Below are 17,214 nucleotides of genomic sequence, written 5' to 3' on the forward strand. Positions count from 1 at the left end.
TTGTGTCTCTAAAAGCTGCCTGTCAACAGAAATAATTAAAATGTACAGTGAAAAATGTATTGCCCTCCAGTACTTTTCCATAGTTTGTAGCATTGAAAGCTGGCAGGCCATAGATAACTCGACAATATGTTACCACCACCATGCGTCACTGTAAGAACCTGTTCTCAGGATGAAGAGCGTAGTTGGACAGAAAGTTCAGTTTTCTCTCATCAGACCAGTTTGTGTAGTCATGACATACAATCCCATTTTCACAAGTCCATTTAAGGTCCAGCTTGTAAGCCTACAAAATGTGAAAAATGTCACTGGGGTGAATAGTTATGCAAGGCGCTGTATACAGTATGTGCAGTTAGTAGTAGTATTAGTTTTAATTAAATACATAAATAATCTCTGTTACTTACTGGAGCTGAGAATTGTTTGTAATATTTTATTGAACATCTTTCAGCAATACATATACCAGGAGGTCTGGAACTTGTTTCAGCAAATAAGTGTGAAAGCCAGCTCGATGGTGTATTCCACCAAAGACTACAAAGATCATGGATACAGGTAATTACATGTGTCACTTCCTGTCATTCAGCAGCGCATATAATAACTTTGACACATAATATGTATGTGAAACAATATGTGTTTGAACATAATATACGCCGTTAAATGAATTCTTCACATACATTTGCTATCATGGCCAACAGCGGACCTTCATTATTTTACAATACAGCATGATGAGGAAATCTGAAATAGTTGCAGAAAAAATGCAGTTATCATTATGTTATACAGGTACAGATAATGATGCCGCAAGGAGGATTATTTCTATAATATTCTGCAATGCACCATGCGATATGCTAAGAATGAAGGTAGCCTACATATACAAGATGTATTCAGTTCAACTAGAAAGATATATAGGCATTGTTTTGATAAACTGTTGAAGAGCAGGTTTTCTTTAAAGCTCTGTTCCTTTTCTTTCAACCACAAAGCCTTCCAGGATCTGCTTTAGAATATGTTTAAACCTGAAACTGGTTGAACAGCGGTAATGGTTAACATAATAAATGCAGAAGTTTCTTGATTTTTCCATGTGATTATCTACCTGTGTCTGCAAGCAAAACAGGTTAATATTATCAGGCCATAGAAGAAATTCAACTTAAAGTTTTCTCTAACCAGGTAATGTGTCCCTGGTAGCATTACTCTCATGGATTTAAGGGTGATATCCTTTTTTGTTTCGTATTTGCAGGCATTGCTCCTTGGCCGTGATTAATGCTCTGGCTAACATCGCAGCTAACCTTCAGGCTGAGCAGAAGGTGGACGAGTTACTTGTAAACCTGCTAGAGCTGTTCGTTCAGCTGGGCCTGGAGGGCAAGCGTGCCAGTGAGAGAGCCAGTGAAAAAGGCCCAGCACTTAAGGTATACACACTTACATTTTCCAAAGCCTGTTATATTACATAGACACAGATTGTCAAATTCATCACTGACTTAGCACCATCAATTCATCTTGTTGAAATCACCACGGCATTCATACTGTGCATGGACGGGTGATAAATATATGATATGCCCTTCATGTCTTATGATTGGTGGAGGAAGAGTTAAGAAAAAGGAAAGAAGAATGATTGGCACCCCTGTGATTTCATATGAGAAAAATATATTTGAAGTATATTCCCATTGATATTTTCCTTTTTTTTAGTACACCTGGGTGACAAGGAACAGGAAATTGTTCAACTATGACTTCCTGTTTCACAGGGGTATAAATATGAGGCAGCACATCGGCCAAATTCCCTTAGTCATTCATAACAATGGATAAGACCAAGGAATATAACTGTGATTTGCGGCAAAAGGTTGTTGAGCTTCACAAAATGGGAAGTGGCTATAAGAAAATAGCACAAGCATTGAAAATGCCTATTTCCACGATCAGGCCAATAATTAAGAAGTTCCAGTCAACTGGAAATGCTATGAATCAACCTGGAATTGGACGTGTGTCTATATTGTCTCAACGCACTGTGAAGAGGACAAAAAATCTCCAAGGATCACACCTGGAGAATTGCAGAAGTTAATTGCGTCTTGGGGTCAGAAAGTCTCCAAAACTACAATCTGATGTCACCTACATCACCACAAGTTGTTTGGAAGGGTTTCAAGAAAGGAGCCTCTACTCTCATCCAAAAACAAACTCAAGCGTTTTCAGTTTGCCAGACACTACTGGAACATCAAATGGGATTGGGTTCTATGGTCAGATGAAACCAAAATTGAGTTTTTTGGCAATAAACACAGAGGTGGTTTTGGCACACACAGAGAGGTAGCCATATGGAAAAGTACCTCATTCCCAGGGTTAAATATGGTGGTGGCTCTTTAATGTTTTGGGGCTGTTTTTCTCCCAGAGGACCTGGACATTTTGTTAGGATACATGACATCATACATGGCTTGTATACATGGCATCTTATCAAATATCAGCAGATATTAAATGAAAACCTGACTGCCTCTGCCAGAAAGCATAAAATGGGCCATGGTTGTATCTTCCAGCAGGACAAAGATCCAAAACATACATCAAAGTCAACACAAAAATGGTTTACTGACCACAAAATCAAGGTCCTGCCATGATCATCCCAGTCCCCTGACTTAAACCCATAGAAAACCTGTGGGGTGAACTGAAGAGGAGAGTCCACCAGGGTGGACCTCGAAATTTGAAGGTTCTTTAGAGATTCTGTTCGGTAGAATGGACATAGTTCCCTTGCCACTCCAACCTCATCAGGCATTATAGGAGAAGACTCCGAGCTATTTCCTTGGCAAAGGGAGGTTGCAGAAAGTATTGACTATAAGGGTGGCAAGGGTATTATTTTGTTCCATCATGGAAGTATTAATGCAGGTTTGGCAGTGCTTTTTGCCATGTTCCAGCATGACTGAAGGCAGCTAATGGCGTTACCTCTGCATTTACCCAGTATTATTAATGTAGTGCTTATTACACCAGTATAAGGGGATTTGCTGCAGTTCATGGATTTGTAGTTGTTTGTTGTTGTTGTTGTTGTTGTTGTTGAGTCTTTATTAATCACATATACATATGCACAGTGAAATTCTTTTTTTCGCAGACCCCAGCATGTCAGGAAGCTGGGGTCAGAGCGCAGGGTCAGCCATGATACAGCGCCCCTGAAGCTTAGAGGATCAATGCAAGTTGGACTTGCATTGAAGTGTTAATACACATAAAACAGTAATAAAGCTATATATTGCATTAGGATTATAACATTGTGGAGCCATTATTAAAAGCCCTAATGAATTGGTAAACAACACAGAACGTGACCGTGATTGAAATCTGCACAATTTGTATGAGCTTTTGTACTCAGCATTCTCTCTTTTTTTTTTAGGCTTCAAGCAGTGCTGGTAACTTAGGAGTGCTCATTCCTGTCATCGCAGTGGTATGAGATTAATTCCTTATCCAAAAACGTATCCGTAATGACATAATGGTTTTCTTCCTATATTGTGCACTGTATATCAGAGACTTTAAAAAACAAAAAAATGCAAATGAATCGACTTTATTTCATTTTCAGCTCACCAGACGTTTACCACCGATAAAGGAGGCTAAGCCCAGGCTGCAGAAGCTTTTTAGAGACTTCTGGCTCTATTCAGTCGTCATGGGCTTCGCAGTGGAGGGATCAGGTGAGCTGTAATTGTAAAGCAGTACTTAGTATGGCTGCGTTATCCTAGTGTACAAATAGTACGTCATACTACTGTATGTAAGAGTGGTATGCAGTTTTTGTGAACTAATTTTGTAATGTCTTCTCCAGGTTTATGGCCAGAGGAATGGTACGAGGGTGTGTGTGAAATTGCCACTAAATCCCCTTTGCTGACATTTCCTAGTGGAGAGCCTCTGCGCTCAGAACTGCAGTATAACTCGGCTCTGAAGAATGACACAGTCACTCCGGTATGTTTACTTGAGCTCCATTGTGGAATCTCTTAGAACTTAATTCTGAACGAACCAGTCATTTAGTAAAATATGCATCATTAGCCTCCAATGGTGGTATATATCTGAAGGGCAATAGTAGGGTTATGGTATACAGGAAAGTGCTGCAAAGTTCTTAGTGTTGTGCAGATCTGTATTTAAGTAAGATGCACTTACTTATGGGGTTTGTTTCTTTGTAGGCTGAGTTGAACGATTTGCGAAGCACCATCATTAACTTACTGGATCCTCCACCTGAAGTAGCAGCCCTTATTAATAAGCTGGACTTTGCCATGTCTACCTACCTTCTATCAGTCTACCGGCTGGAATATATGCGGTACTTCAGCAGTGTACTTGTATAATATGTAAGGAATAAAACACGATGCCGTGTGCTGTTAGAAATAAAAAGAATCAATGACTGGGTGCTGTGACGCAGAGTTACTGTTACCAGCCCAGCGTTGATAATTTTCCTATAACAGCACATCCTGAAGTGTTTTATTCCTCTTATACCACAGCAGTTTACCAATGAGTACAGTTTTGTTTTAATTAATTAACAAAATGTCATACTTCTTAACCATTTATAGTTAGGTTTAATGCTGTGGAACGTCTGAAACCAGTTACATTATTATGCCTTTCAGCAAATTGCAGGTTTATATCTAATTAATAATGTAGAATTTATTCAACACTTTCTGTGGTATAAGTAAATATAAGATTTAAATATAAATAATGAATAAAACTTGGACGCCACCAGATTGTATTTACAGCGAGTTAGCATTCACATTAGTGAACAAAACCTTCCTTTCACATGAACATGCTGTATAATATAATTTTTCCAAATTGCAGAATGCTGCGCGCTCTGGATTCAGACCGTTTCCAGGTGATGTTCCGTTATTTTGAAGATCGAGCCATCCAGAAAGACAAGTCAGGTAAAACAAAGATTTGAAAGGGTTACTACACGTGCACGTAACTAAACGTTGTGACTAAGTATCTTATTATTTCTTGCGAGTAATGCGATATCCATCATTTGGTTTTTAAGTTCCTCTTCTTCCTCAGGGATGATGCAGTGCGTGATTGTGGTTGGTGACAAGGTCTTTGATGTCTTCCTTCAAATGATGGCAGACAAGGTAGGCCCTAAAATTATGAAGTTTGAAGGTACAGTAGAGGTATTTAAAACTTGTCGAGTGACTCATGCCATATTTCCTGCATCAGCCCAAGACGAAGGCTCATGAAGAGGAACTGGAGCGGCACGCTCAGTTCCTGCTGGTCAACTTTAATCACATCCACAAACGGATCAGGCGCGTGGCCGACAAATACCTCTCAGGCCTGGCTGAAACGTAAGCATGTTAAACTTATTCAACATATTTCTTGGCAGACAATTTTATTTTAATTACAACTGAGACACAGTTTAAACTAGCACTAAGCAGTTGAAGGTTAAGGCTGCTTTCACTCCAGCCATTGTTTCTTAACTGCCTGTGCATGATGTACATGTGACCCAGGGGAAAGCAGCCACAAGGTGGAATGAGGTCACTCTTTTAAAAAAAACACTGCTGATGGGGGTTTTGGTCACAGTGGAGGACTTTTTTTGTTTTTGTTTTTTCAGGAAAGTGCCAACTGATGTCAAGCACTTTTTAACTTCAGGTTGTATTTTGGGGAACAAGCAAGAAGAAAATTGCCTGTGGAAAAAATTGAGTCTTATTAGTGAGCCCTGTGAGTGTGTGTGAGTGTGAGTGTGAGTGTGAGTGTGAGTGTGTGAGTGTGAGTGTGTGAGTGTGAGTGTGAGTGTGAGTGTGTGAGTGTGAGTGTGTGAGTGTGAGTGTGAGAGTGTGAGAGTGTGAGTGTGTGAGTGTGAGTGTGTGAGTGTGAGTGTGTGAGTGTGAGTGTGTGAGTGTGAGTGTGTGAGTGTGAGTGTGTGAGTGTGAGTGTGTGAGTGTGAGTGTGAGTGTGTGAGTGAGTGTGTGAGTGAGTGTGTGAGTGAGTGTGTGAGTGAGTGTGTGCGTGAGTGTGTGCGTGAGTGTGTGCGTGAGTGTGTGCGTGAGTGTGTGCGTGCGTGCGTGCGTGCGTGCGTGAGTGCGTGCGTGAGTGGGCTCAGCAGACAGGCGGACTTTGACTGAGCATCGCTTTAGCTCAGTGGTTAAGACATTGGAAGAATGAACGGTAGGTCATGAGTTCAAATCCAGCGCTGCCACTGCTGGGCCCTTGAGCAAGGCCCTTAGCGCCTGACCTTATGGAAGATAACAAACACAATCCTAACAGTTCAAGTCGTTCAAGTTCAATATCCCAATGTTAACTAAAAATAAAAAAGCTACAACGAAGGCAAACAACTCCTCATCGCCAGAGTTGTTATTATTAATCTTTTTATTTAGTTTTGATTACTTAATCATAAAAAAATCTACTCTAGAAAGACAGCTAGGCTTTTGTGTATACTATCTAGAAGTGGTAAGAATGTTCTTACAGTTACAGTGTGTCATGTGAGCTGCATATGAGCAGAAATATGCAATGGCCAATTTTTTGTCTGGGGGGGTGAGTGTTAAAGCTGCATGCTATGGGGCATGCACATGCTCAGCAGTGACTTTCAGACAAACCTGAGATTTCTCAAACAGCTTATCTGCTGAGATTTTTAGGAACTATTTTTAATTTGTTCTTTTGAAGAAAAAAGTTTTCAGGTACAATGTACCATCCCTTTTTTTTTCTTTCTCATAAACTCTTCAGTGAATCGGTGGCACAGTATCTATGGCGATTCTTATACTGATGAATTTATACTACTACTGATTGGTTTTTGTTTCTAGCTTCCCTCACCTGTTATGGAGCGGCCGTGTGTTGAAAACAATGCTGGACATTTTGCAGACGCTGTCCCTTTCGCTCAGCGCTGTGAGTTTACACACCAACTCTAGGCAAAGTATTCATGCTATCACATGTCAGCATCACGCTTCCTTTTTCCTTTTTACTGTTTTTTTTTTTTTTTTGCAGGACATCCACAAAGATCAGCCGTATTATGACATCCCAGATACTCCGTACCGCATCACCGTTCCTGATACTTACGAAGCCAGAGAGGTAGGAATCCAAGGCAGCAGACTCGTTAATGCTTGCTTGGTGGTCTCCCCCCCTCGAATTTAAGTGTTTTCCTTCTTTAAGAACACTGCATGTGTCCCTGATTAAAATAGTAATATTTAATGATTTAGCTCATTAATGATTTCAGTATTATTTCTTGATATTATTCATTCAATTTAGTTCAGTCAGTTTGGTTTATTGATTTTATAAAGCACATTTAAAACAACAGATGTTGAAATCAAAGTGCTGTACAAGAAATATCGAACAGAATTAAAACAAATTAAAAGAGTAAACAAAAAAAAATGTTACACCCTCAATTAAAACATGAAGAACACAAATAAGTCTTCAAAGAGGATTTAAACACAGAAACGTACGGGGAAGATCTAATGTGGAGAGAAAGACTATTCCAAAGCCTAGGAGCAGCCACTGAGAAAGCCCGGTCACCTTTAGCCTTAAAACGTGAACGAGGAATTGAGAGCAGTAATTGACTGGATGATTGAAGGTGTCTTGAAGCAGTGTACGGGTTGAGAAGATCACAAATATACTGCGGAGCAAGTCCATGCAAAGCTTTAAAAGCAACATTTTAAAATCAACACTTAGCTTGACCGGTAACCAGTGAAGAGAAGCGAGCGCAGGGGTAATGTGCTCAGGTTTTTTTAGCGCCAGTTAATAATCTGGCTGCCGCATTGTGTATCAATTGCAAATGGTCAACAGTTGTTCTAGGCAAACCGAGATAGAGTGAATTTCAGTAGTCCAACCTAGTTGTTATAAACGTGTGAATAACGGTTTCGAGGTCCTTTTTGGTGAGCATCATCTTCATTTTAGCAATAGATCGTAACTGATAGAAACTGCTTTTTACCACCACACTAATCTGCTTATCAAATCACAGTGTAGAGTCACAAATGACACCAATGTAGTCTATAAATAAACAAAACAATGACTAACATCATGTAAGCTGTACTATAATATGTTAAAGTAATTGAAGATGTGTAACATTGCATTTAATGTCAGTAATTGTATTTAGTTTTTGGAGTTACCATAATATTTCTGTCCTGGTGCAGAGTATTGTGAAAGACTTTGCTGCTCGCTGCGGTGAGATTCTGAAGGAAGCCATGAAGTGGGCACCGTCCGTCACTAAATCTCATCTACAGGTGCGTTTCATGATGAAAAACCACAAAGTTCATAAAGTCCCTTTGTTCCCTCGTATGTGATTTGATGATTAGTGTTTGTAGAACTGTGTGTTGTGCACTGCTTGATTCAATTCAGTTTGTCTGTATAGTGCTTTTAACAAAGGACGTGAACTTTATAGAAGTTCTGATGGAGAATTAGATCCCTGATGAGCGAGACAGGGGTGAGAGTGGCAAGAAAAAAAAAAAAGACAACTCGGACAACATGAGGAAGAAACCTTGAGAGGAACCAGCCTCAAAAGGGAACCAATCCTCTTCTGGTTGTTGCCATACAGTGAGAGTGTAGATCATTGCAGTGTACAGGTGTAGGAGAGTAAAGACAAGCAGAACAAAGTGTGTTGAAAGGATGTTTTTGATTATGACAGACAGTGCACAAGACTCCTGCAGTGAGCACAGCACAGTTTATTTTTCATTTGTTCAGGTTTTTTCCCCTACAATTTTTCCCCCTTATTTATTATCGAACTGCTGCTGAGGCTGCATCACAGGGCGTCATGAGCTCACAGAAAAGCTCAGAGTGTTGATGTGATTGATAGAGGAGAGAGAGTATCCCATCACTCCCACTCTGAGAGCACGGCCTTTTTTATGACCAGTTTTGTTTCTCTGCCTCCCAGCCGAACCTAGATTCAGACTCGTGCTGATCTTGAGCAAACTGTTCTGGGGAAGTGCAGATCTTTAGGGTATCTACATGGGAGCATCCAGAGCAGTAGAACGTAAGTCACAAACAGAAGGTGATTAACAGTTGGTCTTAATGTTTGTGTCTTTATTGTAGGAGTATCTGAACAAGCACCAGAACTGGGTTTCAGGTCTGACTCAGCACACAGGACTTGCTATGGCTACAGAGAGCATCCTGCACTTTGCAGGCTACAACCGGCAGAGCACAGCTTTGGGGGTGAGTCCTCGACACTGGTACAGCAAGGCAGGCACACACGAGATTCTGGTTGTGCTTAGCTTTGCCGCGTTAATGCAAATGGATGTACGGTTAATAAAGTAAATGCAGTCACACATAAAAGGCAAAATATAAATACATTTATTATTATTTTTCATCTATCTATTTAGCTATTTATGTGTTGTTGTTGTTGTTGTTGTTATTATTATTATTATTATTATTATTATTATTATTATTATTATTATTATTATTATTATATAATTTGATTATTTTAACAGCCTTTTCTCAAAATAAGCTGCATTTACTATATTTATAGTACATTTAAAATGCTAAATATGTAATTACAGGAGCGTAATCAGTGAAGGGGTGATGTGATGTGGCCTGATGCAAAACTGAGTTCATTTTTTTCCAATAGCAGCACATCCTTTAGTGTTATTATACTTACGCAGTTTGGCAATTATTCATTTTTTAAATTATTTATCTAATAACATTAGAACGAGAGCATGCATTCATATAAACCTGTTATTTGAATTACAGCCACCATTATTGTACGAGCTGCTGTTAATCAACCTACTGACCGATCAGATTTGAGACTTGAGCAGTGCTGTGGTACAACTATATATCCGTAATAGAGCTAAGCACTTCAGTATAGGGAAAACCGAACATGATGAACATAATTACATATAATTATGTTTAACTGTTCAGCTCAAGCTGAATAGTAGTCACATGAATGAATGTGCTCTGCCTCCAGACCAATCAGCTCACAGAGAGACCAGCATGTGTTAAGAAAGATTACTCCAACTTCATGGCCTCGCTGAACCTGAGGAATCGCTATGCAGGAGAGGTGCGTGTACTATCTCAGTCATTTCCTGAAATTCATGCTGTTCTTGTTCATGTGACCGTGCTCATAGCACAGTAGCAGCAAAGTGTATGTGTGTGTGTGTGTATCCCATGTAGGTGGCAGGGATGCTCCACTTTTTAGAGGCGACACGCAGCACCTCAGACCTGAATAAGATGATGCTCCGACAGCTGAACGAGGCCCTGGAAAGCCAGCAGCCAGAAGAATTTACTGAGGCTATGTTCAAAATGGCAGCGCTCCTTATCACCTCCAAAGGCATAACACCTTTGTTCATGGCACCTCTTGCTCCCTAGAAACATAATTTAACCTGAGTTCCAAACAATCTTTCATGTATTGTCATTATATGGGAATGTTTCATATACCCAGTATGTCAGGAGTAATTGTTTGACTGGTTGTCAGTTTGGAATTGTGGACACGTTGTAGAGTAAACAGAACTGTTACAGAATGAATGTTCTTGTACTATAGACTGCGACCCGCAGCTCCTGCACCACCTGTGCTGGTCCCCACTGAAGATGTTTACTGAGAACGGCATGGAGACAGCTATAGCCTGCTGGGAATGGCTTCTAGCAGCTAGGACTGGCGTGGAGGTCCCGGTAATGCAGAGTGTCCTACCATCTGTCATTTTTAATTAAAAAAAAATGTACCTAAAATGTTAGTAGAAACATTAACATTTTGAAAAAATGATATAATATTCCAATCACAATCTGCATTCTTTGTTTGTAGTTTATGCGTGAGATGGCAGGTGCCTGGCAGATGACGGTGGAGCAGAAGATGGGGCTGTTCTCTGTGGCAGAAGTGGAAGCTGACCCACTGGCAGCGTCTGAGGAGAGCCAGCCCAAGCCCTGTGCCCCCAACGTCTTCCCACATTACGTCTGGATCGAGGTTGGTGAACTATTTATGAACTATTGACATGATCATGCTTACACCACAGCGATTCTGAATTCTCAAAACTGATTAGTCAAAAAGGTGTTGATTAATTTCCTATAACAGCATGGCTATGACGTAATGTCTGCTGCAAGGCAACAGTTGATGTTTTTTTCAAGCTATTCTAATACTTTATTGTTTCTGTAGTAACAGAAACAACTTATTTACAGTGACTTGGAAAATGAGCACATCATTTAAGACTAATTGATATTGTTTTATTGTGTAACTATGAAATATCAACATATCAATGTTATATATTACATTTACTGTAATAATGTTTATGGTCTAAATTATTTTTGGTCCTCCAGTTCCTTGTCCAGCGCTTTGAAATCGCAAAGTACTGCAGTGCGGACCAGGTGGAGATTTTTGGCAGCTTGCTGCAGAGGTCGCTGTCTCTCATGGTGGGAGGCCCGAAAAGCAGCCTGAACCGGCACGTGGCAGCTATCGGACCTCGCTTCAGGTTTAGAGACTGCTTTCTGACTCTTTTTCCTCCAATACGGTCACGTTCGCTGTTTTATATTCTATAAAGAGGGTGACTGTAACATGAATCAGTGTTGCTTGGAAGTCAGCTGGTTGATTTTTGCATGCAGGTTGCTGACTCTTGGTCTTTCACTGCTTCATTCTGATGTGGTTAGCAACGCCACCATCCGCAATGTGCTTAGAGAGAAGATCTACTCAACTGCCTTTGATTACTTCAGGTACTTCGATGCTTCCCCCCCCCCCTGAAATATAGGATTTAATCACTAATCATAAAAACAAGTACTGTTTTAAACCATGGATTTTATCATCATAATCTAGTTCCTAAACTATTGTATCCGTGGACACTTTCATGAGAAGCAGTTTATAATCACTGATGCTTCTCCATTTTCAGCGTGGCATCCAAATTCCCCACTCAGGGGGACAAGCGTCTGCGGGAGGACATCAGTGTCATGATCAAGTTCTATGCCAGCATCCTCTCAGACAAGAAGTACCTTGCCGCTAGTCAGCTTGTGCCACCGGGTGAGCCTGGCGCCAATCCCCCTCAAAGCTCCCTATCCGCCGGGATTTTCGGATCGCTTATCGTTTCCAGCACTTCTCCGATATCGATCTTAAGTAAGCCTGCCTTGCTCCGCCTGTGCTGACACGCACTGCCTCGGGAGCATGCCACCGCAGTTCCAATTTGCCAGCGTGCAAATTTGAAGCCTGCACTTAAAAATGCACGACTTTGTCACCGCGGCCGCCGATTTATCAATTTGTTGCGAATTGAGAAATGGCTCCGCCCCCATCTCCCCCACCAATGCCACCTTTGCTAACCATTGTAGAAAGCATTCTCTCATCCACACATTAGCACGCTCATGTAGAATGCATGGTCACTTTCAGTATTAGAGGACTAATTTAGACTCCATCCGCCCCTGAAAGTCCCCTCCATCCGTGTGTTATACCACTGACACAAGAACGCACCATAACAAAGCAAGAAATGGCTTGTTTGAAATCTGTAGTCATTTGTAGTGCAGGTATTGCTAATTATCCATGCAAACTGTAAAAGGTAGATTGAATGTGCTGGAATTATAACAGGGGCTCGCCTGTAAGATGTTAAGATGGAAAAAGCCAACTGAAGTGAGAAGATAATGATATGGGAATAAACCCTGAACGTAGATGTATGCCTATTGAATTATATTTTGCTTGACTCTGGCAGACAATCAAGACCCGTCGCTGAACAGCCTGTCGGTGATGACTGCTGCCGACCCCAGGAACACCATGGACATGTCAGTAGGCACACGCCAACAGAGTGGCCAGGGCTGGATCAACACCTACCCACTGTCCAGCGGAATGTCCACTACTTCAAAGAAATCTGGTATGACTGCTCTCTGCTGTTCTGATGTAATTGTATAATTGTGTTAACCTCGCACTCCCCGTAATGCTATGAGCTTCAGGCTAGAAGTGTGCATCAGGACTGGAATGTCACCCAGCAAAAAACAAAACCTGCTGCAGCAGGCAGTTTTTGACTTTTATGTGACTTTTATATGAATCTTGCAGGAGAACGCACGGCCATGCTGGTTGACATAGTATTAGGTGCGGCGCTGCACGACGCATTTACTCCATTCATTCATTCATTCTTCAGTAACTGTGGTTTAAATGACTAATTTGTATGATATTTTTTGAAAGAGAACCATCTAAGTTTCTAAGAAAATGTCATGTGCAGGTGCAAACAAAAAGAAAAACTTCAGACAAAAGGCAGGGTTGGTCTGAATTGATGGGAGCAGGATTAAAAAACAAAGCAAAAATGATTGTATCTGTCTTTGGATACTTTTCCTGTTCAATACCATGATAAGTACAGTGATTTAGATTTTGTGCTCATGATTATACTTTCTCGCTGTAACAACCCAAGACTGTAGCTTTAATGCGCTATTTTTCCGCCGTTGTTCAAGGCCACTGTGTTCCAATAATTTTCCCTTTCCTTCTTTATTCACCACAGGAATATCAAAGAAGAGTAATAGAGGCACTCAGCTGCACAAGTACTACATGAAGCGCAGAACACTACTACTGGCTTTACTGGTAAGCCTCTGTTTTGCTTTAATCCAGTCTTAATTTTCACTTTTCTCATTTGCAATTCAGAGAAAGCTGATTGAGAAAGTTAACTGCGGGGCTTTAGCCATGCTATAACACTTACTTTCTTAAGCTAGTGGAGCTCTCAGCCTCTTATTCTCTCCATCTTTTCCCATCCAGGCAAGTGAGATTGAGCGTCTGACCACGTGGTACAACCCACTGTCTGCCCAGGAGCTGGCCATCTTTACAGAACAGTCCGTAGAGACCAGCATTGCTAATTGGAGGTCCAAGTATATCACTCTGAGTGAGAAACAATGGAAGGACAACGTCAACCTGGCCTGGAGTATCTCTCCCTACCTTGCCTTGCATCTCCCATCCAGGTACCCATGCAGTTTGTATTGTGTGTTTAAAAATTCATTTATGATACCTGTACAACACAAGATTATTACATTCGAACCCTTTAAACTTTTTAAACCTTAGTCTACTCTCATAACTACATTCTATTAATCCATTAGTTTCTGTGTAGCAACTGAGTAATAAACAATAGTTTCAGCATAGTCTGCAACAGAGTGGCGTAACAGAAACACGTTCGCCCTATCATCAGGAGACTGCGAGTTTGAATCCTGCCGATGCCACATCTTTTCATCCATGTTCTCTGGGTGGGAGGAACAGCATTCTATCTCTCCCCTGTCAGTCACAATGACGCTAGCCAGTCAAAGGTGTCTGTCAACCCGTGTATGCAGATGATGGTGGCTCGCACTTTCCTCTGAATATGTTATGCTGCCCTGTGATGTAGCATGAGCAGCAGTTCGGAAAGATGCAGAGGTTGGGTTCACATGCCTCAGAGGAAGCACGTGTTGGCCTGCACCCTTCACTGGTTGGTAGCGGTCATGTGATGGGGGGATAGCGTTAGCTAGTGGGTGGGGGTTGTCAAATTGGGGAGACAATGCGAGGAAAATAAAAACAAAACAAACAAAACAAAAAACTGAATAAATCAGACAGAAGTAGTAACACAATATTAAGACTTTGTGTATAAAGAGTATTGTTCATTGTGGCACAACAGAAGTGTTGGCTCCATCACTGGGAGATTATGAAATTATGAGTTTGCACCCTGACGATGCCACAGTCCGAGAGAGAGCATTATTCCCACCTTTCTCTCTAGGTGGGAGAGATTACAATACTCTCTCACCTGTCGATCAAAACGACTCTAATCAATGCGTATGAGCTCCCAGCTGCCATGTGAATCAGAAAAGATGCAATGACTGTCTTCACGTAGTTCAAGGAAGCATATGTTAGCATTCACACTTCCTAGGTATCTGTCATTCTGTAGTCACTCACTAGACAGTGGGGGGAATTGGTAATGACCTTATTGGAATTTAAAATGGGCTAAAAATCCAGAAAAAGAGCTGTGAGTGAGTGAAAATAAGTGATTAAAAGAGGACATTTACTGACATACTCCATGATGATTTATTCGCTCAGTTAAATTATCTACACAATTTTTTTGTTCTATAAATACTGATTTCTCTGATTTTCACCTCAAATGTTTTTTCTTTTTAATGTTGTGTGTTGTAAATATTTCGTTGTTGTAGGGGTGTTTTTAGGTCATCATTGTACCAGTATAGCAGAACATTAAGAGTGTTTTGATCATTTTAGATACAGTTGCTTGCCATGAAGGGGGTGAATAATTTTGAAACTGGAGAAATCATTATAAGTTGCATTTTCAGTTGAATTTGGGGAAACCACTCGAAGCATTCGTTGTGTTGAACTATTTCAATTGCTTTTGTTTGTTTTGTTCATCGCAAACAACTGAAAGTCTGTACATTTTGACAATAAACCTGATTTGCAAACTGCTTAAACATTTTTTGGAGTGGTTTTGCATAAATATTGTCATCCAGGTTTGTAACACTATTATGTAGTTGACCTTTTTACGGCCTGTTTTTCAGGTTCAAAAACACAGAGGCCATTGTTGCTGAAGTGACCCGGCTGGTTCGGCTGGACCCTGGCGCTGTCAGCGATGTCCCAGAGGCAGTTAAGGTGAGAGATTTTCATGGGGGAAAAGGAAAAGAAAGGACGTTCCCTTTCATTTGGAACAGATGGGCATAAATATAAAAGAAAAGTGGGGGGGGGTGACACCTGAGCAATGTGTGATTAGATATAAAACTTGCACTCATTGTTTAAGCCATTTGTAGTATTTAACATGTATGATTGTGATTGTTTATTTACACACTGCTTACTCTTCTTTTTTTTATTATATTTCTCTCAATCGACAGTTCCTGGTCACATGGCACACCATTGATGCTGACTCGCCTGAACTGAGCCACATCCTGTGTTGGGCCCCTGCTGACCCCCCAACTGGCCTGTCGTATTTCTCCAGCATGTACCCTCCTCACCCCCTTACCGCCCAGTATGGAGTCAAAGTGCTGCGCTCTTTCCCTCCAGTACGTACCAGTGGCCATGTCCAGAATGCTTTATTTCTGATTTGGAGTTAGAAATTAATGGGATATTTATGTTAGGTTTTATTTTTTGTAATGGCACAATTTAATTAATTAATTTAAGTGCAGTAAGAGAAGTGGTGAGCAGAAACATGCCTTACAATAATATGTGATTGCAAGATGTCTCAAATCAACCTGCAGTTCCCTGTGTAGCGAATTGCTGTATATAGATTGAAAGTGACTCGAATTTCTTTTAAAGAGAATATATCTGCTGGAACAATGAAACACTTTCTGGAAAATGTGATCTCATGCGTTAACATAAAGGACACACATGACTTCAGTAGCATAACGCTAGCTTAACAAGAGTATATTGCGTGTTATAATTATAAATCATCAAAATGAAAATGTAATCTGTACTTAAGTGTTATGAATTTATTAATAATCAGAGCTAGAGTGGCTGGAGATTCATGCATCTTCTTAAATCAAATTTAACTTGCCCTTTGGCTTGATGCGCAATATAGTCTTCATTCTTGCGGAAAAGGGAAATCACCGAAGGGGAAAGGACACGGGACATGAAGGAGGTGGATTTGCTTCTGGTAGCGGACTTTATCTGCATGAACTTTGACTTGTGAATTCATGAGCCTCTGGCTTACATCAAAACAGTATGTCGAAAGCTTGGTGTGACAGTCACAGTAGTTGATATGTTCAGCTCGATGGTCTGACTAACTGATCACGTGAACATTTTTCTGCGTACTAACAAAAGAAATCTGGTGGAGAAATTAAAATCGGTTAACTGTACAAAAGAGATGAGATGTACTGTTTGTTTTTATACACTCAGCTGGTTGCTTATAAATTGTGCCGTTCAAAAAACACTATATGGCCAAATGTATGTGGACACCTTATCATCAAACCCATATGTGTCCATTATAACGCCATGGATGTTAACGCAGGTTTAGTCCCCTTTGCTGCTATAACAGACTCCAGTCTTCTGGGAAGGCTTTCCACTAGATTTTGGAGCATAGCTGTGGGGATTTGTGCTCATTCAGCCACAAGAGCTTTACTGAGGTGGGGCACAGATGTTCGGTCAGGAGGCCTGGTGCACAGTTAGCGTTCCAGTTCATCCCGACGCTGGTCAGTGAGGTTGAGGTCAGGGTTCTGTGCAGGCCAGTCGAGTTCTTCCACACCAACCTTAACAAACCATGTCTTTATGGACCTCGCTTTGTGCACAAGGGACCCTTTAGTTCCAGTGATGGGAAATCTTAGTGTTACAGCATACAAAGACATTCTAGACAATTGTGTGCTTACAAATTTGTGGCAACAGTTTGGTGAACGCCCATATATGGAGTGATGGTCAGGTGGCCACATACTCCTGGATCTATAGTTCAGCCACTATGTTTGATAATATATGCTGTTGGCATGAAAGCGTCCTGTAATGTCAGTTAACAT

The 17,214-nt window shown here is 40.9% G+C and overlaps 1 protein-coding gene across 4 annotated transcripts in view; it reads left to right on the forward strand.

Moving 5' to 3' along the window:
• Positions 1 to 17,214, forward strand: part of pi4kaa (phosphatidylinositol 4-kinase, catalytic, alpha a) — a 51,305-nt gene that overhangs the window by 22,093 nt on the left and 11,998 nt on the right. For 2 of the 4 annotated variants that reach the window (XM_053644680.1, XM_053644681.1), the window contains 25 exons: positions 443 to 543; positions 1,223 to 1,391; positions 3,335 to 3,385; positions 3,518 to 3,626; positions 3,755 to 3,891; positions 4,110 to 4,243; positions 4,750 to 4,832; positions 4,960 to 5,030; positions 5,116 to 5,240; positions 6,693 to 6,774; positions 6,874 to 6,957; positions 8,016 to 8,105; positions 8,911 to 9,030; positions 9,779 to 9,871; positions 9,985 to 10,141; positions 10,352 to 10,479; positions 10,610 to 10,768; positions 11,119 to 11,270; positions 11,401 to 11,508; positions 11,682 to 11,902; positions 12,486 to 12,644; positions 13,266 to 13,345; positions 13,517 to 13,716; positions 15,280 to 15,370; positions 15,607 to 15,774. In XM_053644680.1, the coding sequence (XP_053500655.1) occupies positions 443 to 543; positions 1,223 to 1,391; positions 3,335 to 3,385; positions 3,518 to 3,626; positions 3,755 to 3,891; positions 4,110 to 4,243; positions 4,750 to 4,832; positions 4,960 to 5,030; positions 5,116 to 5,240; positions 6,693 to 6,774; positions 6,874 to 6,957; positions 8,016 to 8,105; positions 8,911 to 9,030; positions 9,779 to 9,871; positions 9,985 to 10,141; positions 10,352 to 10,479; positions 10,610 to 10,768; positions 11,119 to 11,270; positions 11,401 to 11,508; positions 11,682 to 11,902; positions 12,486 to 12,644; positions 13,266 to 13,345; positions 13,517 to 13,716; positions 15,280 to 15,370; positions 15,607 to 15,774 (3,072 nt within the window). The remainder of the gene's footprint in view (positions 1 to 442; positions 544 to 1,222; positions 1,392 to 3,334; positions 3,386 to 3,517; positions 3,627 to 3,754; positions 3,892 to 4,109; positions 4,244 to 4,749; positions 4,833 to 4,959; positions 5,031 to 5,115; positions 5,241 to 6,692; positions 6,775 to 6,873; positions 6,958 to 8,015; positions 8,106 to 8,910; positions 9,031 to 9,778; positions 9,872 to 9,984; positions 10,142 to 10,351; positions 10,480 to 10,609; positions 10,769 to 11,118; positions 11,271 to 11,400; positions 11,509 to 11,681; positions 11,903 to 12,485; positions 12,645 to 13,265; positions 13,346 to 13,516; positions 13,717 to 15,279; positions 15,371 to 15,606; positions 15,775 to 17,214) is intronic. The other 2 variants (XM_053644682.1, XM_053644683.1) reach the window with 1 other exon arrangement.

The sequence above is a fragment of the Ictalurus furcatus genome, chromosome 16 (assembly GCF_023375685.1).
Source record: "Ictalurus furcatus strain D&B chromosome 16, Billie_1.0, whole genome shotgun sequence".
NCBI lineage: Eukaryota > Metazoa > Chordata > Actinopteri > Siluriformes > Ictaluridae > Ictalurus > Ictalurus furcatus.